Source organism: Oncorhynchus gorbuscha, linkage group LG15, assembly GCF_021184085.1.
Source record: "Oncorhynchus gorbuscha isolate QuinsamMale2020 ecotype Even-year linkage group LG15, OgorEven_v1.0, whole genome shotgun sequence".
In the NCBI taxonomy this organism is placed as follows: domain Eukaryota; kingdom Metazoa; phylum Chordata; class Actinopteri; order Salmoniformes; family Salmonidae; genus Oncorhynchus; species Oncorhynchus gorbuscha.
In genome coordinates this window covers 5,069,239-5,092,062 of record NC_060187.1, presented here as the reverse complement: position 1 = coordinate 5,092,062, position 22,824 = coordinate 5,069,239, and the positions used below count along the sequence as shown (strand labels likewise).

The window sequence follows — 22,824 nt, the reverse complement described above, 5'->3', positions numbered from 1 at the left end:
GGACTTGTGAATGTTGACCTGTTTAAAGGTCTCACTCACATCAACTATGGAGAGCGAGATCACACAGTCGTCCAGAACAGCTGGTGATCTCATACGTGGTTCAGTGTTAGAATAATTTGAGCTCCTCTGGTAGGCTTGCGTCACTGGGCAGCATGCGGATGGGTTAACCTTTGTAATTCGTGATAGTTTGCAAGCCCTGTCACAGCCGACAAGCATCAGAGCTGGCATAGTAGGATTCGATCTTAGTCCTGTATTGACTTTATGACTGTTTGATGGCTCGTCGGTTTAACAGGATTTCTTATAAGCTTCCGGATTAGTGTCCCACTCCTTGAAAACGGCAGCTCTAGCCTTTAGCTCAGTGCAGACGTTGCCTGTAGATCCATAAATTCTGGCCGATGACTGATGTGGTACTCTTCAATGTTATAGGATGAATCTTTGAACACAATTGGCTAAACATTTTTTTTAAATCATGAAAACAAAAAATTCTAAAGAATATATCTTTGGTCTTAATTCAAGGTTAAAATTATTCATACGGTTAGCAGTGTGGTTACGGTTAAGGTTAGGTTTAATCACATTTTAAGAAGATACATTTCAGAAATAGGTGGGGTTTATGACTTTGTGGCTGTGTTAACGAGTGACGACCGTGTTCGAGAGCATCAAAACCGTGATGTATCATGGGTAAATTGTGAAGAACTGACTGATAATTCAAATAATAATGAGTCGTTATTTATTGGCTCAACACAAATCAATAAATATTAATAATAAATCATAATAATAAAATAATAATAAAACTATTTACAGGTGAGTTGAAAACTGAGGGGAACGAGGTAAACAATGATTTTGTCTAGAAGGGATACAGTTTATGTCAATATTTTACAGAATTGTCTTTTCGTAGCAGGTTAGGAGAATTTACGCAGCAGGTTATGAGAAATTAGATTAAGGTTAGGAATATGGTTAGAGTTAGCTAAAATACCATAACAAAAATACATTTTTTGACGTCAGTGTGACATAATCTATATCCCAACTAGCCATGACCGTAAACAAGTGATCACGGGACGGACACGTTGGACAAATTCCTTTCTTCTCTGACTTTCCTGTTTACTTTAGTTGTTCTTGGGCTGGCAAGGCAGTCAGTTTGCCAAGTTTCGCTGATCTTCATACTATAAGTGGCAAAGAAAGCGCGTTGAAATTGCTTTCCTTTGCACCCTAATCAACACCAACAGATCTGCGAAAATGTTCCGCCTAAAATGAGTCCGGCGGCTTCTTATTGGACGAAATTAGTTGCCCCGCCCAAAACAGGAAATCCTATTGGATACTGCAAGGCGATTTCGGCAGTATTGAATTCTCATTGGCCGTATGATATTTCACACTGCTGGACGGGCCAACAACAACAACATAGATAGGGTGAAGAACTGTCAGGATGGATGCAGGTAGGAAAGATTTCTTAATTTAAGGAAACAATGATTTAACACTTTTGTGTTTTAGAGTCACTCTGAACAAAGGCACGGCATATTTAGCTATTCCATAATGGTACATCAGTTTAGGTTTATCTATTTTGAATGTGAATCAAAAATAGTCTTAGCTTGTCTGTTGGGCAGATACTGTTACTAGCTAACAGACAGACAGGCTCAAATCAGCAGATATCAGTTTGGCAGATTATATAAAACATTTTGCTGGTGAACTAGCTAGCTAACCTAGCAATCATTATACTTTTGACTGAAAACGAGGAAACTAAGGTGAAATAAACCCCATGTTTGGCTGCGGCTGTTCTGTCCTTGACATCAGTTTAACGTTTAGCATAATTGGGTCCCTGACTCCCAAGACAAAATCATCTTTTGTCGTCTATACCCATGTAACATAACGTTATTGTCCAGGGTCACTAGAAAACTAACTAACTAGCTACCTACCAACAACTGCAGAAAGGATGGTCACGTAGCTAGAAAGCCAAATCTGTATTTGCAATGTCATTCTCTGTCGCAATCCCATCTTTGGCCAGCCAGCAAGCCCATCTGTCAATCTGCATTGAGTATGTTTTGCAGTGTTTGGAAGATAGCTATCTACTCGTCCTGTTACTGAAATAAATATACACTGAGTGGACAACATGCTCATTCTATGACATAGCCTGACAGGCGAAAGCTATGATCTCTTATTGATGTCACTTGTTAAATCCACTTCAATCAGTGTAAATGAAGGGGAGGAGACAGGTTAAAGAAGGATTTATAAGCCTTGAAACAATTGAGACATGGATTGTGTGTGTGTGACATTCAGAGGGTGAATGGGCAAGACAAAACATTGAGGTGCCTTTGAACGGGGTATGGTAGTAGGTGCCAGGCGCACCGGTTTGTGTCAAGAACTGCAACGCTGCTGTGGTTTTTCACACTCAACAGTTTCCTGTGTGTATCAAGAATGGTCCACCACCCAAAGGACATCCAGCCAACTTGACACAACTGTGGGAAACGTTGGAGTCAACATGGCCCAGCATCCCTGTGGAACGCTTTCGACACCTTGTAGAGTCCATGTCCCGACAAATTAAGGCTGTTCTGAGGGCAAAAGGGAGTGGTGCAACTCAATATTAGGAATGTGTTCATTAATGATTCCTTGTTCAAGTGTGTGTGTGAGAGCCATGTAACAAGGTGTTCTGAATCAGATGCACTTCTATATTTCAGCTACTCTCACATACGACACACTTGGCTTTGGAGAGTTTGACGATTTTCCAGAGACCTCAGAGCCAGTGTGGATCTTGGGGAAAGAATTCAATGCACTCACAGGTACTGAAGACATGGGATCATAAAACGGGTGCACTGTTTCCCCAGTATATGTGTGTTAGAGATGGTGACAGTAGACTGCCCCAGTATATGTGTGTTAGAGATGTCGACGATGGTGACAGTAGACTGCCCCAGTATATTTGTTAGAGATGTCGACGATGGTGACAGTAGACTGCCCCAGTATATGTGTGTGAGAGATGTCGACGATGGTGACAGTAGACTGCCCCAGTTAGAGATGTCGACGATGGTGACAGTAGACAGCCCCAGTTAGAGATGTCGACGATGGTGACAGTAGACTGCCCCAGTTAGAGATGTCGACGATGGTGACAGTAGACTGCCCCAGTTAGAGATGTCGACGATGGTGACAGTAGACAGCCCCAGTTAGAGATGTCGACGATGGTGACAGTAGACAGCCCCAGTTAGAGATGTCGACGATGGTGACAGTAGACAGCCCCAGTTAGAGATGTCGACGATGGTGACAGTAGACTGCCCCAGTTAGAGATGTCGACGATGGTGACAGTAGACAGCCCCAGTTAGAGATGTCGACGATGGTGACAGTAGACAGCCCGTTAGAGATGTTGACGATGGTGACAGTAGACAGCCCCAGTTAGAGATGTTGACGATGGTGACAGTAGACAGCCCCAGTTAGAGATGTCGACGATGGTGATAGTAGACTGCCCCAGTTAGAGATGTCGACGATGGTGACAGTAGACTGCAGCAGAAGGCATGCTTCTTTAGCTAACTCATTGTCTTTGCTCATCCAGAAAAGGAAGACATTCTTTCAGATGTCACTTCACGACTATGGTTCACCTACAGAAAAAACTTCCCGCCCATTGGTGAGTAGCCCAATCCTACTGTAGCAGGCCACAGAATAAACCCTAGGACATTATAGATACACCAACAGTACCATACCTACTGTAGCAGGCCACAGAGTAAACCCTAGGACATTATAGATACACCTACAGTACCATAGCACTATGAGGTGCAGATTGGTGAGTAGCCCAATCCTACTGTAGCAGGCCACAGAATAAACCCTAGGACATTATAGATGCACCTACAGTACCATACCTACTGTAGCAGGCCACAGATTAAACCCTAGGACATTATAGATACACCTACAGTACCATAGCACTATGAGGTGCAGATTGGTGAGTAGCCCAATCCTACTGTAGCAGGCCACAGAGTAAACCCTAGGACATTACTGATACGCCTACAGTACCATAGCACTTTGATTGTATACGCCAATAAGATTAGCCTATCAGGTGCAGATTGTTTCAATGTGTTCCAGGAGGGACAGGGCCTACGTCCGACACAGGCTGGGGCTGCATGCTGCGATGTGGACAGATGATCCTAGGCGAGGCCCTGGTCCGCAGGCATCTAGGCCGTGGTATGAATGACTGCTTTTCTAAATCCTCTGAAGCAGCTCGTTTTATTGTGTGTATCCATCAACATTCAACTTCTGTTATTCAAGTTATCAAATGTACTTCACCAAATAATCTCCGGCGCTGTTGTGATACAAATCTCTTGTTGCACTTGTACTATGTGTTTTCTGTACAAAGAGGTTTCAACCAGCCATTGATAATGGTGTGTTTGTTAAGCAGACTGGAGATGGGTGAGGAGCCAGTCTCAGAGAGAAGACTACATCGGTATCCTCAACGCCTTCCTTGACAAGAAAGACGGCTACTATTCTTTGCATCAAATCGGTGAATACTGACTTGTAAAATCTTATACGACGATGCACTGTCTTGAGACAAGTCATACTTTATATTCAGAAAGGAATGGGTAGTATTTCTGACACCGATAGCATTACACTATATTTACTATGATGACATCAGTGGCATCTATCTTTATTAGGATAATTACATCTGTGTACCGTAGCCCAGGTGACATCTTTATTAGGATAAAACATCTTTGTACTGCAGCCTATGATGACATCTTTATTAGGATAAAACATCTTTGTACTGCAGCCCAGGTGACATCTTTATTAGGATAAAACATCTTTGTACTGCAGCCCAGATGACATCTTTATTAGGATAAAACATCTTTGTACTGCAGCCCAGATGACATCTTTATTAGGATAAAACATCTTTGTACTGCAGCCCAGGTGACATCAGTGGCATCTATCTTTATTAGGATAAAACATCTGTGTACTGCAGCCCAGATGACATCATTATTAGGATGGCACTAACGTCAATTGTCTGTGTACTGCAGCCCAGATGACATCAGTATTAGGATGTCACTAACATCAGTTGTCTGTGTACTGCAGCCCAGATGGGAGTCGGGGAGGGGAAGTCTATAGGCCAGTGGTACGGACCGAACACAGTGGCACAGGTACTGAAGTAAGTACAGTCTCCAGGCTAGATAATGACCAACTCTGTGGTACAGATGATGACTGCACTAGCCTGGTCCCAGATCTCTGTGTGCGCTCTTGCCAATATCCATTGCTGTCATTGTCAGACATTGGCATTAGCACAAACAGACTGGCACTCAGACTATGGCTGCACAGTGTGTGTGATACAGATGATGACTGCTACACTGTGTTGAATATCACCGGTCTTGCCCCTCAGGAAACTAGCTGTGTTTGACTCGTGGAGTCGCCTGGCTGTACACGTTGCTATGGACAACACTGTGGTGATCGAAGAGATCAGTGAGTAGTGAACACAGTCATGGTACTACAGGATTAACACAGTGCCTCATCAATCTATAGAACATACATGGTTAAAGAGGAGGGGCCATCAACTGTTAGTCCTACTCATACATGGTTAAAGAGGGGCCATCAACTGTTAGTCCTACTCATACATGGTTAAAGAGGAGGAGGGCCATCAACTGTTAGTCCTACTCATACATGGTTAAAGAGGAGGGGCTATCAACTGTTAGTCCTACTCATACATGGTTAAAGAGGAGGGGCCATCAACTGTTAGTCCTACTCATACATGGTTAAAGAGGAGGGGCCATCAACTGTTAGTCCTACTCATACATGGTTAAAGAGGGGCCATCAACTGTTAGTCCTACTCATACATGGTTAAAGAGGAGGGGCCATCAACTGTTAGTCCTACTCATACATGGTTAAAGAGGGGCCATCAACTGTTAGTCCTACTCATACATGGTTAGAGGGGCCATCAACTGTTAGTCCTACTCATACATGGTTAAAGAGGAGGGGCCATCAACTGTTAGTTCTACTCATACATGGTTAAAGAGGAGGAGGGCCATCAACTGTTAGTCCTACTCATACATGGTTAAAGAGGGGCCATCAACTGTTAGTCCTACTCATACATGGTTAAAGAGGGGCCATCAACTGTTAGTCCTACTCATACATGGTTAAAGAGGGGCCATCAACTGTTAGTCCTACTCATACATGGTTAAAGAGGGGCCATCAACTGTTAGTCCTACTCATACATGGTTAAAGAGGAGGAGCTATCAACTGTTAGTCCTACTCATACATGGTTAAAGAGGAGGGGCCATCAACTGTTAGTCCTACTCATACATGGTTAAAGAGGAGGGGCTATCAACTGTTAGTCCTACTCATACATGGTTAAAGAGGAGGAGCTATCAACTGTTAGTCCTACTCATACATGGTTAAAGAGGGGTCATCAACTGTTAGTCCTACTCATACATGGTTAAAGAGGAGGGGCTATCAACTGTTAGTCCTACTCATACATGGTTAAAGAGGAGGAGCTATCAACTGTTAGTCCTACTCATACATGGTTAAAGAGGGGCCATCAACTGTTAGTCCTACTCATACATGGTTAAAGAGGAGGAGGGCCATCAACTGTTAGTCCTACTCATACATGGTTAAAGAGGGGCCATCAACTGTTAGTCCTACTCATACATAGTTAAAGAGGAGGAGGGCCATCAACTGTTGTTAGCATTCATCCAGTTCTGTATTGCGTGTAGTCCAGTATACTCAAGCCAAGGGCTTTTATGGACCAATCTCTGCCATAATAGTAGATGGGAACAGGCTATTGAGATGAGTGAGCTGGACTGTAATTCAAGCTGACTTCCTGTTCCCCAGAGTGGTTGTGTATGTACAGACGTGTACAGGCACTTCGGAAAGTATTCCTCGTTTTGTTTTACAGCCTTATTCTAAAATTGATCTAATATATTTTTTTTCCCTCATCAATTAACACACAATACCCCATAATGGTACAGTGAAAACAGGTTTTTAGACATTTTTGCAAATGTGTATTAAAACAAACGGTGACCAACAACCCCGATGGTCACGCTGACAGAGCGCCTGAGTTCCTCTGCGGAGATGGTTGTCCTTGTTCGAGGTTCTCCCATCTCTGCAGCACTCCACCAATCAGGCCTTTATGGTAGAGTGGCCAGACGGAAGCCACTCCTCAGTGAAAGGCACCTGACAGCCCTTCTGTAGCTCAGTTGGTAGAGCATGGCGCTTGTAACGCCAGGGTAGTGGGTTCAATTCCCGGGACCACCCATACGTAGAATGTATGCACACATGACTGTAAGTCGCTTTGGATAAAAGCGTCTGCTAAATGGCATATATTATTATTATTATTATTATATTGCAAAAAGGCACCTAAAGGACTCTCAGACAATGAGGAACAAGATTCTCTGGTTTGATGAAACCAAGATTGAACTTTTTGGCCTGAATGTCAAGCGTCACGTCTGGAGGAAACCTGGCCCCATCACTTTGGTGAAACATGGTGGAGGCAGCATCATGCTATGAGGATGTTTTTCAGCAACAGGGACTGGGAGACTAGTCAGGATTGAGGCAAAGATGAACGGAGCAAAGTACAGAGAGATCCTTGATGTAAACCTGCTATAAAGCGCTCAGAACCTCAGACTGGGGCGAAGGTTCAAGTTCCAGCAGGACAACGACCCTAAGCACACAGCCAAGACAATGCTGGAGTGGCTTCTGAAGTTTCTGAATGTCCTTGAGTGGCCCAGCCATAGCCCGGACCCCGATCTAACATCTCTGGAGACCTGAAAATAGCTGTGCAGCGATGCTCACCATCCAACCTGACAGAGTTTGAGAGGATCTGCAGAGAAGAATGGGAGAAACTCCCCAAATACATGTGTGCCAAGCTTGTAGCGTCATACCCAAGAAGCCTCAATGTTGTAATCGCTGCCAAAGGTGCTTCAACAAAGTACTGAGTACAGGGTCTGAATACTTATGAAAATGTGATATTTCAGTTTATTTGAAATAAACCCGGTATTTTTGCTTTTTCATTGAGGTATTGTGTGTGGATTGATGAGGGGGAAAAATATATTTAATCCATTTTAGAATAAGGCTGTAATGTAACAAAATGTGGAAAAAGTCAAGGGGTCTGAATACTTTCCCGAAGGCACTGTTCGTAACGTTGCTGTTCTCCTCAGAGCGGTTGTGTATGCCCTGGCTGGACTATGGTGGAGCAGCGTGTGTGGATCTCCAGGGGGGTATGTCAGAGCGTAACGGCTGCCTGGAGGGGGCTTGCGCCCTGGCTGAGGACGAGACAGCTCTCTGGAACCCCCTGCTCCTCCTCATTCCTCTCAGGCTGGGCCTAAGCGATATCAACGAGGCCTACATCGAGACCCTGAAGGTGGGCCAGAGAGAAAGAGCTTGGGTCCCAGATCTGTTTGTACTGTCTTACCAACTTCTTCGGTTGTTGTCATGCCATGAGAGTTGGCTATATAACACACGTATCTGGGGCCAGGCTAATATTCACCAATGAAACTAAAGTGTAATGATATTTTTTTACGTGTATACAGCCAGGTCAAATTCTGTCCCCTCTCTCTGTGTCTCTTGTTCACAGCAGTGCTTCCAGCTGCCCCAGTCCCTGGGTGTCATCGGAGGGAAACCCAACAGTGCCCATTACTTCATAGGCTATGTTGGTATGTCCTGTACACTAACATTACTTCATAGACTATGTTGGTATGTCCTGTACACTAACATTACTTCATAGACTATGTTGGTATGTCCTGTACACTAACATTACTTCATAGACTATGTTGGTATGTCCTGTACACTAACATTACTTCATAGACTATGTTGGTATGTCCTGTACACTAACATTACTTCATAGACTATGTTGGTATGTCCTGTACACTAACATTACTTCATAGGCTATGTCCTGTACACTAACATTACTTCATAGACTATGTTGGTATGTCCTGTACACTAACATTACTTCATAGACTATGTTGGTATGTCCTGTACACTAACATTACTTCATAGGCTATGTCCTGTACACTAACATTACTTCATAGACTATGTTGGTATGTCCTGTACACTAACATTACTTCATAGACTATGTCCTGTACACTAACATTACTTCATAGGCTATGTTGGTATGTCCTGTACACTAACATTACTTCATAGACTATGTTGGTATGTCCTGTACACTAACATTACTTCATAGGCTATGTCCTGTACACTAACATTACTTCATAGACTATGTTGGTATGTCCTGTACACTAACATTACTTCATAGACTATGTTGGTATGTCCTGTACACTAACATTACTTCATAGACTATGTTGGTATGTCCTGTACACTAACACTACTTCATAGGCTATGTCCTGTACACTAACATTACTTCATAGACTATGTTGGTATGTCCTGTACACTAACATTACTTCATAGACTATGTTGGTATGTCCTGTACACTAACATTACTTCATAGACTATGTTGGTATGTCCTGTACACTAACATTACTTCATAGGCTATGTCCTGTACACTAACATTACTTCATAGACTATGTTGGTATGTCCTGTACACTAACATTACTTCATAGACTATGTTGGTCTATGGTCTCTAGTTATTTATATCCAGTCTATGGTCTCTAGTTATTTATATCCAGTCTGTGGTCTCTAGTTATTTATATCCAGTCTGTGGTCTCTAGTTATTTATATCCAGTCTATAGTCTCCTCTAGTTATTTATATCCAGTCTATGGTCTCTAGTTATTTATATCCAGTCTATGGTCTCTAGTTATTTATATCCAGTCTATGGTCTCTAGTTATTTATATCCAGTCTATAGTCTCCTCTAGTTATTTATATCCAGTCTGTGGTCTCTAGTTATTTATATCCAGTCTCTAGTTATTTATATCCAGTCTATGGTCTCTAGTTATTTATATCCAGTCTATGGTCTCTAGTTATTTATATCCAGTCTGTGGTCTCTAGTTATTTATATCCAGTCTCTAGTTATTTATATCCAGTCTATGGTCTCTAGTTATTTATATCCAGTCTATAGTCTCCTCTAGTTATTTATATCCAGTCTATGGTCTCTAGTTATTTATATCCAGTCTATGGTCTCCTCTAGTTATTTATATCCAGTCTATGGTATCCTCTATAGTTATTTATATCCAGTCTATGGTCTCTAGTTATTTATATCCAGTCTATGGTCTCTAATTATTTATATCCAGTCTATAGTCTCTAGTTATTTATATCCAGTCTATGGTCTCCTCTAGTTATTTATATCCAGTCTATGGTCTCTAGTTATTTATATCCAGTCTATGGTCTCTAGTTATTTATATCCAGTCTGTGGTCTCTAGTTATTTATATCCAGTCTCTAGTTATTTATATCCAGTCTATGGTCTCTAGTTATTTATATCCAGTCTATGGTCTCTAGTTATTTATATCCAGTCTATAGCCTCCTCTAGTTATTTATATCCAGTCTATAATCTCCTCTAGTTATTTATATCCAGTCTATGGTCTCCTCTAGTTATTTATATCCAGTCTATAGTCTCCTCTAGTTATTTATATCCAGTCTGTGGTCTCTAGTTATTTATATCCAGTCTCTAGTTATTTATATCCAGTCTATGGTCTCTAGTTATTTATATCCAGTCTATGGTCTCTAGTTATTTATATCCAGTCTGTGGTCTCTAGTTATTTATATCCAGTCTCTAGTTATTTATATCCAGTCTATGGTCTCTAGTTATTTATATCCAGTCTATGGTCTCTAGTTATTTATATCCAGTCTATAGCCTCCTCTAGTTATTTATATCCAGTCTATAATCTCCTCTAGTTATTTATATCCAGTCTATGGTCTCCTCTAGTTATTTATATCCAGTCTATAGTCTCCTCTAGTTATTTATATCCAGTCTGTGGTCTCTAGTTATTTATATCCAGTCTCTAGTTATTTATATCCAGTCTATGGTCTCTAGTTATTTATATCCAGTCTATGGTCTCTAGTTATTTATATCCAGTCTGTGGTCTCTAGTTATTTATATCCAGTCTGTGGTCTCTAGTTATTTATATCCAGTCTATGGACTCCTCTAGTTATTTATATCCAGTCTATAGTCTCCTCTAATTATTTATATCCAGTCTATAGTCTCTAGTTATTTATATCCAGTCTATGGTCTCCTCTAGTTATTTATATCCAGTCTGTGGTCTCCTCTAGTTATTTATATCCAGTCTATGGTCTCTAGTTATTTATATCCAGTCTATGGTCTCTAGTTATTTATATCCAGTCTGTGGTCTCTAGTTATTTATATCCAGTCTCTAGTTATTTATATCCAGTCTATGGTCTCTAGTTATTTATATCCAGTCTATGGTCTCTAGTTATTTATATCCAGTCTATAGCCTCCTCTAGTTATTTATATCCAGTCTATAATCTCCTCTAGTTATTTATATCCAGTCTATGGTCTCCTCTAGTTATTTATATCCAGTCTATAGTCTCTAGTTATTTATATCCAGTCTATAGTCTCCTCTAGTTATTTATATCCAGTCTATGGTCTCTAGTTATTTATATCCAGTCTATGGTCTCCTCTAGTTATTTATATCCAGTCTGTGGTCTCCTCTAGTTATTTATATCCAGTCTGTGGTCTCCTCTAGTTATTTATATCCAGTCTATGGTCTCCTCTAGTTATTTATATCCAGTCTGTGGTCTCCTCTAGTTATTTATATCCAGTCTGTGGTCTCCTCTAGTTATTTATATCCAGTCTATAGTCTCATCTAGTTATTTATATCCAGTCTATGGTCTCCTGTAGTTATTTATATCCAGTCTATGGTCTCCTCTAGTTATTTATATCCAGTATATGGTCTCTAGTTATTTATATCCAGTCTATGGTCTCTAGTTATTTATATCCAGTCTATGGTCTCTAGTTATTTATATCCAGTCTATAGTCTCCTCTAGTTATTTATATCCAGTCTATAGTCTCTAGTTATTTATATCCAGTCTATGGTCTCCTCTAGTTATTTATATCCAGTCTCTAGTTATTTATATCCAGTCTATGGTCTCTAGTTATTTATATCCAGTCTATGGTCTCTAGTTATTTATATCCAGTCTGTGGTCTCTAGTTATTTATATCCAGTCTCTAGTTATTTATATCCAGTCTATGGTCTCTAGTTATTTATATCCAGTCTATGGTCTCTAATTATTTATATCCAGTCTATAGTCTCTAGTTATTTATATCCAGTCTATGGTCTCCTCTAGTTATTTATATCCAGTCTGTGGTCTCCTCTAGTTATTTATATCCAGTCTATGGTCTCTAGTTATTTATATCCAGTCTATAGCCTCCTCTAGTTATTTATATCCAGTCTATGGTCTCCTGTAGTTATTTATATCCAGTCTATAGTCTCCTCTAGTTATTTATATCCAGTCTATGGTCTCTAGTTATTTATATCCAGTCTATGGTCTCTAGTTATTTATATCCAGTCTATGGTCTCCTCTAGTTATTTATATCCAGTCTGTGGTCTCCTCTAGTTATTTATATCCAGTCTATGGTCTCCTCTAGTTATTTATATCCAGTCTATGGTCTCCTCTAGTTATTTATATCCAGTCTGTGGTCTCCTCTAGTTATTTATATCCAGTCTGTGGTCTCCTCTAGTTATTTATATCCAGTCTATAGTCTCATCTAGTTATTTATATCCAGTCTATGGTCTCCTGTAGTTATTTATATCCAGTCTATGGTCTCCTCTAGTTATTTATATCCAGTCTATGGTCTCTAGTTATTTATATCCAGTCTATGGTCTCTAGTTATTTATATCCAGTCTATGGTCTCCTCTAGTTATTTATATCCAGTCTGTGGTCTTCTCTAGTTATTTATATCCAGTCTATGGTCTCTAGTTATTTATATCCAGTCTATAGCCTCCTCTAGTTATTTATATCCAGTCTATAGTCTCCTCTAGTTATTTATATCCAGTCTATGGTCTCTAGTTATTTATATCCAGTCTATGGTCTCTAGTTATTTATATCCAGTCTATGGTCTCCTCTAGTTATTTATATCCAGTCTGTGGTCTCCTCTAGTTATTTATATCCAGTCTATAGTCTCATCTAGTTATTTATATCCAGTCTATGGTCTCCTGTAGTTATTTATATCCAGTCTATGGTCTCCTCTAGTTATTTATATCCAGTCTATGGTCTCTAGTTATTTATATCCAGTCTATGGTCTCTAGTTATTTATATCCAGTCTATGGTCTCTAGTTATTTATATCCAGTCTATAGTCTCCTCTAGTTATTTATATCCAGTCTATAGTCTCTAGTTATTTATATCCAGTCTATGGTCTCCTCTAGTTATTTATATCCAGTCTCTAGTTATTTATATCCAGTCTATGGTCTCTAGTTATTTATATCCAGTCTATGGTCTCTAGTTATTTATATCCAGTCTGTGGTCTCTAGTTATTTATATCCAGTCTCTAGTTATTTATATCCAGTCTATGGTCTCTAGTTATTTATATCCAGTCTATGGTCTCTAATTATTTATATCCAGTCTATAGTCTCTAGTTATTTATATCCAGTCTATGGTCTCCTCTAGTTATTTATATCCAGTCTGTGGTCTCCTCTAGTTATTTATATCCAGTCTATGGTCTCTAGTTATTTATATCCAGTCTATAGCCTCCTCTAGTTATTTATATCCAGTCTATGGTCTCCTGTAGTTATTTATATCCAGTCTATAGTCTCCTCTAGTTATTTATATCCAGTCTATGGTCTCTAGTTATTTATATCCAGTCTATGGTCTCTAGTTATTTATATCCAGTCTATGGTCTCCTCTAGTTATTTATATCCAGTCTGTGGTCTCCTCTAGTTATTTATATCCAGTCTATGGTCTCCTCTAGTTATTTATATCCAGTCTATGGTCTCCTCTAGTTATTTATATCCAGTCTGTGGTCTCCTCTAGTTATTTATATCCAGTCTGTGGTCTCCTCTAGTTATTTATATCCAGTCTATAGTCTCATCTAGTTATTTATATCCAGTCTATGGTCTCCTGTAGTTATTTATATCCAGTCTATGGTCTCCTCTAGTTATTTATATCCAGTCTATGGTCTCTAGTTATTTATATCCAGTCTATGGTCTCTAGTTATTTATATCCAGTCTATGGTCTCCTCTAGTTATTTATATCCAGTCTGTGGTCTTCTCTAGTTATTTATATCCAGTCTATGGTCTCTAGTTATTTATATCCAGTCTATAGCCTCCTCTAGTTATTTATATCCAGTCTATAGTCTCCTCTAGTTATTTATATCCAGTCTATGGTCTCTAGTTATTTATATCCAGTCTATGGTCTCTAGTTATTTATATCCAGTCTATGGTCTCCTCTAGTTATTTATATCCAGTCTGTGGTCTCCTCTAGTTATTTATATCCAGTCTATGGTCTCCTCTAGTTATTTATATCCAGTCTATGGTCTCCTCTAGTTATTTATATCCAGTCTGTGGTCTCCTCTAGTTATTTATATCCAGTCTGTGGTCTCCTCTAGTTATTTATATCCAGTCTATAGTCTCCTCTAGTTATTTATATCCAGTCTATGGTCTCCTGTAGTTATTTATATCCAGTCTATGGTCTCCTCTAGTTATTTATATCCAGTATATGGTCTCTAGTTATTTATATCCAGTCTATGGTCTCTAGTTATTTATATCCAGTCTATAGTCTCCTCTAGTTATTTATATCCAGTCTATAGTCTCTAGTTATTTATATCCAGTCTATGGTCTCCTCTAGTTATTTATATCCAGTCTGTGGTCTCCTCTAGTTATTTATATCCAGTCTATGGTCTCTAGTTATTTATATCCAGTCTATGGTCTCTAGTTATTTATATCCAGTCTATGGTCTCCTCTAGTTATTTATATCCAGTCTATAGTCTCTAGTTATTTATATCCAGTCTATGGTCTCTAGTTATTTATATCCAGTCTATGGTCTCTAGTTATTTATATCCAGTCTGTGGTCTCTAGTTATTTATATCCAGTCTGTGGTCTCTAGTTATTTATATCCAGTCTATGGACTCCTCTAGTTATTTATATCCAGTCTATAGTCTCCTCTAATTATTTATATCCAGTCTATAGTCTCTAGTTATTTATATCCAGTCTATGGTCTCCTCTAGTTATTTATATCCAGTCTATAGTCTCCTCTAGTTATTTATATCCAGTCTGTGGTCTCTAGTTATTTATATCCAGTCTCTAGTTATTTATATCCAGTCTATGGTCTCTAGTTATTTATATCCAGTCTATGGTCTCTAGTTATTTATATCCAGTCTGTGGTCTCTAGTTATTTATATCCAGTCTCTAGTTATTTATATCCAGTCTATGGTCTCTAGTTATTTATATCCAGTCTATGGTCTCTAGTTATTTATATCCAGTCTATAGCCTCCTCTAGTTATTTATATCCAGTCTATAATCTCCTCTAGTTATTTATATCCAGTCTATGGTCTCCTCTAGTTATTTATATCCAGTCTATAGTCTCCTCTAGTTATTTATATCCAGTCTGTGGTCTCTAGTTATTTATATCCAGTCTCTAGTTATTTATATCCAGTCTATGGTCTCTAGTTATTTATATCCAGTCTATGGTCTCTAGTTATTTATATCCAGTCTGTGGTCTCTAGTTATTTATATCCAGTCTGTGGTCTCTAGTTATTTATATCCAGTCTATGGACTCCTCTAGTTATTTATATCCAGTCTATAGTCTCCTCTAATTATTTATATCCAGTCTATAGTCTCTAGTTATTTATATCCAGTCTATGGTCTCCTCTAGTTATTTATATCCAGTCTGTGGTCTCCTCTAGTTATTTATATCCAGTCTATGGTCTCTAGTTATTTATATCCAGTCTATGGTCTCTAGTTATTTATATCCAGTCTGTGGTCTCTAGTTATTTATATCCAGTCTCTAGTTATTTATATCCAGTCTATGGTCTCTAGTTATTTATATCCAGTCTATGGTCTCTAGTTATTTATATCCAGTCTATAGCCTCCTCTAGTTATTTATATCCAGTCTATAATCTCCTCTAGTTATTTATATCCAGTCTATGGTCTCCTCTAGTTATTTATATCCAGTCTATAGTCTCTAGTTATTTATATCCAGTCTATAGTCTCCTCTAGTTATTTATATCCAGTCTATGGTCTCTAGTTATTTATATCCAGTCTATGGTCTCCTCTAGTTATTTATATCCAGTCTGTGGTCTCCTCTAGTTATTTATATCCAGTCTGTGGTCTCCTCTAGTTATTTATATCCAGTCTATGGTCTCCTCTAGTTATTTATATCCAGTCTGTGGTCTCCTCTAGTTATTTATATCCAGTCTGTGGTCTCCTCTAGTTATTTATATCCAGTCTATAGTCTCATCTAGTTATTTATATCCAGTCTATGGTCTCCTGTAGTTATTTATATCCAGTCTATGGTCTCCTCTAGTTATTTATATCCAGTATATGGTCTCTAGTTATTTATATCCAGTCTATGGTCTCTAGTTATTTATATCCAGTCTATGGTCTCTAGTTATTTATATCCAGTCTATAGTCTCCTCTAGTTATTTATATCCAGTCTATAGTCTCTAGTTATTTATATCCAGTCTATGGTCTCCTCTAGTTATTTATATCCAGTCTCTAGTTATTTATATCCAGTCTATGGTCTCTAGTTATTTATATCCAGTCTATGGTCTCTAGTTATTTATATCCAGTCTGTGGTCTCTAGTTATTTATATCCAGTCTCTAGTTATTTATATCCAGTCTATGGTCTCTAGTTATTTATATCCAGTCTATGGTCTCTAATTATTTATATCCAGTCTATAGTCTCTAGTTATTTATATCCAGTCTATGGTCTCCTCTAGTTATTTATATCCAGTCTGTGGTCTCCTCTAGTTATTTATATCCAGTCTATGGTCTCTAGTTATTTATATCCAGTCTATAGCCTCCTCTAGTTATTTATATCCAGTCTATGGTCTCCTGTAGTTATTTATATCCAGTCTATAGTCTCCTCTAGTTATTTATATCCAGTCTATGGTCTCTAGTTATTTATATCCAGTCTATGGTCTCTAGTTATTTATATCCAGTCTATGGTCTCCTCTAGTTATTTATATCCAGTCTGTGGTCTCCTCTAGTTATTTATATCCAGTCTATGGTCTCCTCTAGTTATTTATATCCAGTCTATGGTCTCCTCTAGTTATTTATATCCAGTCTGTGGTCTCCTCTAGTTATTTATATCCAGTCTGTGGTCTCCTCTAGTTATTTATATCCAGTCTATAGTCTCATCTAGTTATTTATATCCAGTCTATGGTCTCCTGTAGTTATTTATATCCAGTCTATGGTCTCCTCTAGTTATTTATATCCAGTCTATGGTCTCCTCTAGTTATTTATATCCAGTCTATGGTCTCTAGTTATTTATATCCAGTCTATGGTCTCCTCTAGTTATTTATATCCAGTCTGTGGTCTTCTCTAGTTATTTATATCCAGTCTATGGTCTCTAGTTATTTATATCCAGTCTATAGCCTCCTCTAGTTATTTATATCCAGTCTATAGTCTCCTCTAGTTATTTATATCCAGTCTATGGTCTCTAGTTATTTATATCCAGTCTATGGTCTCTAGTTATTTATATCCAGTCTATGGTCTCCTCTAGTTATTTATATCCAGTCTGTGGTCTCCTCTAGTTATTTATATCCAGTCTATGGTCTCCTCTAGTTATTTATATCCAGTCTATGGTCTCCTCTAGTTATTTATATCCAGTCTATGGTCTCTAGTTATTTATATCCAGTCTATGGTCTCCTGTAGTTATTTATATCCAGTCTATGGTCTCCTCTAGTTATTTATATCCAGTCTATGGTCTCTAGTTATTTATATCCAGTCTATGGTCTCTAGTTATTTATATCCAGTCTATAGTCTCCTCTAGTTATTTATATCCAGTCTATAGTCTCTAGTTATTTATATCCAGTCTATGGTCTCCTCTAGTTATTTATATCCAGTCTGTGGTCTCCTCTAGTTATTTATATCCAGTCTATGGTCTCTAGTTATTTATATCCAGTCTATGGTCTCTAGTTATTTATATCCAGTCTATGGTCTCCTCTAGTTATTTATATCCAGTCTATAGTCTCTAGTTATTTATATCCAGTCTATGGTCTCCTAGTTATTTATATCCAGTCTATGGTCTCCTCTAGTTATTTATATCCAGTCTGTGGTCTCCTCTAGTTATTTATATCCAGTCTATGGTCTCCTCTAGTTATTTATATCCAGTCTGTGGTCTCTAGTTATTTATATCCAGTCTCTAGTTATTTATATCCAGTCTATGGTCTCTAGTTATTTATATCCAGTCTATGGTCTCTAGTTATTTATATCCAGTCTGTGGTCTCTAGTTATTTATATCCAGTCTCTAGTTATTTATATCCAGTCTATGGTCTCTAGTTATTTATATCCAGTCTATGGTCTCTAATTATTTATATCCAGTCTATAGTCTCTAGTTATTTATATCCAGTCTATGGTCTCCTCTAGTTATTTATATCCAGTCTGTGGTCTCCTCTAGTTATTTATATCCAGTCTATGGTCTCTAGTTATTTATATCCAGTCTATAGCCTCCTCTAGTTATTTATATCCAGTCTATGGTCTCCTGTAGTTATTTATATCCAGTCTATAGTCTCCTCTAGTTATTTATATCCAGTCTATGGTCTCTAGTTATTTATATCCAGTCTATGGTCTCTAGTTATTTATATCCAGTCTATGGTCTCCTCTAGTTATTTATATCCAGTCTGTGGTCTCCTCTAGTTATTTATATCCAGTCTATGGTCTCCTCTAGTTATTTATATCCAGTCTATGGTCTCCTCTAGTTATTTATATCCAGTCTGTGGTCTCCTCTAGTTATTTATATCCAGTCTGTGGTCTCCTCTAGTTATTTATATCCAGTCTATAGTCTCATCTAGTTATTTATATCCAGTCTATGGTCTCCTGTAGTTATTTATATCCAGTCTATGGTCTCCTCTAGTTATTTATATCCAGTCTATGGTCTCCTCTAGTTATTTATATCCAGTCTATGGTCTCTAGTTATTTATATCCAGTCTATGGTCTCCTCTAGTTATTTATATCCAGTCTGTGGTCTTCTCTAGTTATTTATATCCAGTCTATGGTCTCTAGTTATTTATATCCAGTCTATAGCCTCCTCTAGTTATTTATATCCAGTCTATAGTCTCCTCTAGTTATTTATATCCAGTCTATGGTCTCTAGTTATTTATATCCAGTCTATGGTCTCTAGTTATTTATATCCAGTCTATGGTCTCCTCTAGTTATTTATATCCAGTCTGTGGTCTCCTCTAGTTATTTATATCCAGTCTATGGTCTCCTCTAGTTATTTATATCCAGTCTATGGTCTCCTCTAGTTATTTATATCCAGTCTATGGTCTCTAGTTATTTATATCCAGTCTATGGTCTCCTGTAGTTATTTATATCCAGTCTATGGTCTCCTCTAGTTATTTATATCCAGTATATGGTCTCTAGTTATTTATATCCAGTCTATGGTCTCTAGTTATTTATATCCAGTCTATAGTCTCCTCTAGTTATTTATATCCAGTCTATAGTCTCTAGTTATTTATATCCAGTCTATGGTCTCCTCTAGTTATTTATATCCAGTCTGTGGTCTCCTCTAGTTATTTATATCCAGTCTATGGTCTCTAGTTATTTATATCCAGTCTATGGTCTCTAGTTATTTATATCCAGTCTATGGTCTCCTCTAGTTATTTATATCCAGTCTATAGTCTCTAGTTATTTATATCCAGTCTATGGTCTCCTAGTTATTTATATCCAGTCTATGGTCTCCTCTAGTTATTTATATCCAGTCTGTGGTCTCCTCTAGTTATTTATATCCAGTCTATGGTCTCCTCTAGTTATTTATATCCAGTCTGTGGTCTCTAGTTATTTATATCCAGTCTCTAGTTATTTATATCCAGTCTATGGTCTCTAGTTATTTATATCCAGTCTATGGTCTCTAGTTATTTATATCCAGTCTGTGGTCTCTAGTTATTTATATCCAGTCTCTAGTTATTTATATCCAGTCTATGGTCTCTAGTTATTTATATCCAGTCTATGGTCTCTAATTATTTATATCCAGTCTATAGTCTCTAGTTATTTATATCCAGTCTATGGTCTCCTCTAGTTATTTATATCCAGTCTGTGGTCTCCTCTAGTTATTTATATCCAGTCTATGGTCTCTAGTTATTTATATCCAGTCTATAGCCTCCTCTAGTTATTTATATCCAGTCTATGGTCTCCTGTAGTTATTTATATCCAGTCTATAGTCTCCTCTAGTTATTTATATCCAGTCTATGGTCTCTAGTTATTTATATCCAGTCTATGGTCTCTAGTTATTTATATCCAGTCTATGGTCTCCTCTAGTTATTTATATCCAGTCTGTGGTCTCCTCTAGTTATTTATATCCAGTCTATGGTCTCCTCTAGTTATTTATATCCAGTCTATGGTCTCCTCTAGTTATTTATATCCAGTCTGTGGTCTCCTCTAGTTATTTATATCCAGTCTGTGGTCTCCTCTAGTTATTTATATCCAGTCTATAGTCTCATCTAGTTATTTATATCCAGTCTATGGTCTCCTGTAGTTATTTATATCCAGTCTATGGTCTCCTCTAGTTATTTATATCCAGTATATGGTCTCTAGTTATTTATATCCAGTCTATGGTCTCTAGTTATTTATATCCAGTCTATGGTCTCCTCTAGTTATTTATATCCAGTCTGTGGTCTTCTCTAGTTATTTATATCCAGTCTATGGTCTCTAGTTATTTATATCCAGTCTATAGCCTCCTCTAGTTATTTATATCCAGTCTATGGTCTCCTGTAGTTATTTATATCCAGTCTATAGTCTCCTGTAGTTATTTATATCCAGTCTATAGTCTCCTCTAGTTATTTATATCCAGTCTATGGTCTCTAGTTATTTATATCCAGTCTATGGTCTCTAGTTATTTATATCCAGTCTATGGTCTCCTCTAGTTATTTATATCCAGTCTATAGTCTCCTCTAGTTATTTATATCCAGTCTATGGTCTCCTGTAGTTATTTATATCCAGTCTATGGTCTCTAGTTATTTATATCCAGTATATGGTCTCTAGTTATTTATATCCAGTCTATGGTCTCCTCTAGTTATTTATATCCAGTCTGTGGTATTCTCTAGTTATTTATATCCAGTCTGTGGTCTCTAGTTATTTATATCCAGTCTATGGTCTCCTCTAGTTATTTATATCCAGTCTATGGTCTCCTCTAGTTATTTATATCCAGTCTATGGTCTCCTCTAGTTATTTATATCCAGTATGTGGTCTCCTCTAGTTATTTATATCCAGTATGTGGTCTCCTCTAGTTATTTATATCCAGTCTATAGTCTCCTCTAGTTATTTATATCCAGTCTATGGTCTCCTCTAGTTATTTATATCCAGTCTATAATCTCCTCTAGTTATTTATATCCAGTCTATGGTCTCTTGTTATTTATATCCAGTCTATGGTCTCCTCTAGTTATTTATATCCAGTCTATGGTCTCTTGTTATTTATATCCAGTCTATGGTCTCCTCTAGTTATTTATATCCAGTCTGTGGTCTCCTCTAGTTATTTATATCCAGTCTGTGGTCTCCTCTAGTTATTTATATCCAGTCTGTGGTCTCCTCTAGTTATTTATATCCAGTCTGTGGTCTCCTCTAGTTATTTATATCCAGTCTGTGGTCTCTAGTTATTTATATCCAGTCTGTGGTCTCTAGTTATTTATATCCAGTCTATGGTCTCTAGTTATTTATATCCAGTCTATGGTCTCTAGTTATTTATATCCAGTCTGTGGTCTCCTCTAGTTATTTATATCCAGTCTATGGTCTCCTCTAGTTATTTATATCCAGTCTATGGTCTCCTCTAGTTATTTATATCCAGTCTATGGTCTCCTCTAGTTATTTATATCCAGTCTATGGTCTCTAGTTATTTATATCCAGTCTATGGTATCCTCTAGTTATTTATATCCAGTCTATGGTCTCCTCTAGTTATTTATATCCAGTCTATGGTCTCTAGTTATTTATATCCAGTCTATATGGTCTCTTGTTATTTATATCCAGTCTATGGTCTCCTCTAGTTATTTATATCCAGTCTATGGTCTCCTCTAGTTATTTATATCCAGTCTATGGTCTCCTCTAGTTATTTATATCCAGTCTGTGGTCTCCTCTAGTTATTTATATCCAGTCTATGGTCTCCTCTAGTTATTTATATCCAGTCTATGGTCTCCGCTAGTTATTTATATCCAGTCTGTGGTCTCTAGTTATTTATATCCAGTCTATGGTCTCAAAGTTATTTATATCCAGTCTATGGTCTCTAGTTATTTATATCCAGTCTGTGGTCTCCTCTAGTTATTTATATCCAGTCTATAGTCTCCTGTAGTTATTTATATCCAGTCTATAGTCTCCTCTAGTTATTTATATCCAGTCTATGGTCTCTAGTTATTTATATCCAGTCTATGGTCTCCTCTAGTTATTTATATCCAGTCTATAGTCTCCTCTAGTTATTTATATCCAGTCTATGGTCTCCTGTAGTTATTTATATCCAGTCTATGGTCTCTAGTTATTTATATCCAGTATATGGTCTCTAGTTATTTATATCCAGTCTATGGTCTCCTCTAGTTATTTATATCCAGTCTGTGGTATTCTCTAGTTATTTATATCCAGTCTGTGGTCTCTAGTTATTTATATCCAGTCTATGGTCTCCTCTAGTTATTTATATCCAGTCTATGGTCTCCTCTAGTTATTTATATCCAGTCTATGGTCTCCTCTAGTTATTTATATCCAGTATGGTCTCCTCTAGTTATTTATATCCAGTATGTGGTCTCCTCTAGTTATTTATATCCAGTCTATAGTCTCCTCTAGTTATTTATATCCAGTCTATGGTCTCCTCTAGTTATTTATATCCAGTCTATA

At 37.7% G+C, this 22,824-nt stretch overlaps 1 protein-coding gene across 3 annotated transcripts in view; it reads left to right on the top strand.

The window, feature by feature from the left end:
* Positions 1 to 1,063: 1,063 nt before the first annotated feature.
* Positions 1,064 to 22,824, top strand: part of atg4b (autophagy related 4B, cysteine peptidase) — a 25,423-nt gene continuing 3,662 nt past the window's right edge. Inside the window, exons 1-9 of one of the 3 annotated variants that reach the window (XM_046299954.1) lie at positions 1,064 to 1,430; positions 2,667 to 2,768; positions 3,530 to 3,601; positions 4,054 to 4,152; positions 4,367 to 4,468; positions 5,032 to 5,104; positions 5,333 to 5,412; positions 8,103 to 8,305; positions 8,522 to 8,597. In XM_046299954.1, coding sequence (XP_046155910.1) covers positions 1,421 to 1,430; positions 2,667 to 2,768; positions 3,530 to 3,601; positions 4,054 to 4,152; positions 4,367 to 4,468; positions 5,032 to 5,104; positions 5,333 to 5,412; positions 8,103 to 8,305; positions 8,522 to 8,597 — 817 coding nt within the window. In that variant the 5' untranslated portion in view covers positions 1,064 to 1,420. Of the gene's footprint in view, positions 1,431 to 2,647; positions 2,769 to 3,529; positions 3,602 to 4,053; positions 4,153 to 4,366; positions 4,469 to 5,031; positions 5,105 to 5,332; positions 5,413 to 8,102; positions 8,306 to 8,518; positions 8,598 to 22,824 lie in introns of those variants that run through there. The other 2 variants (XM_046299953.1, XM_046299952.1) reach the window with 2 other exon arrangements.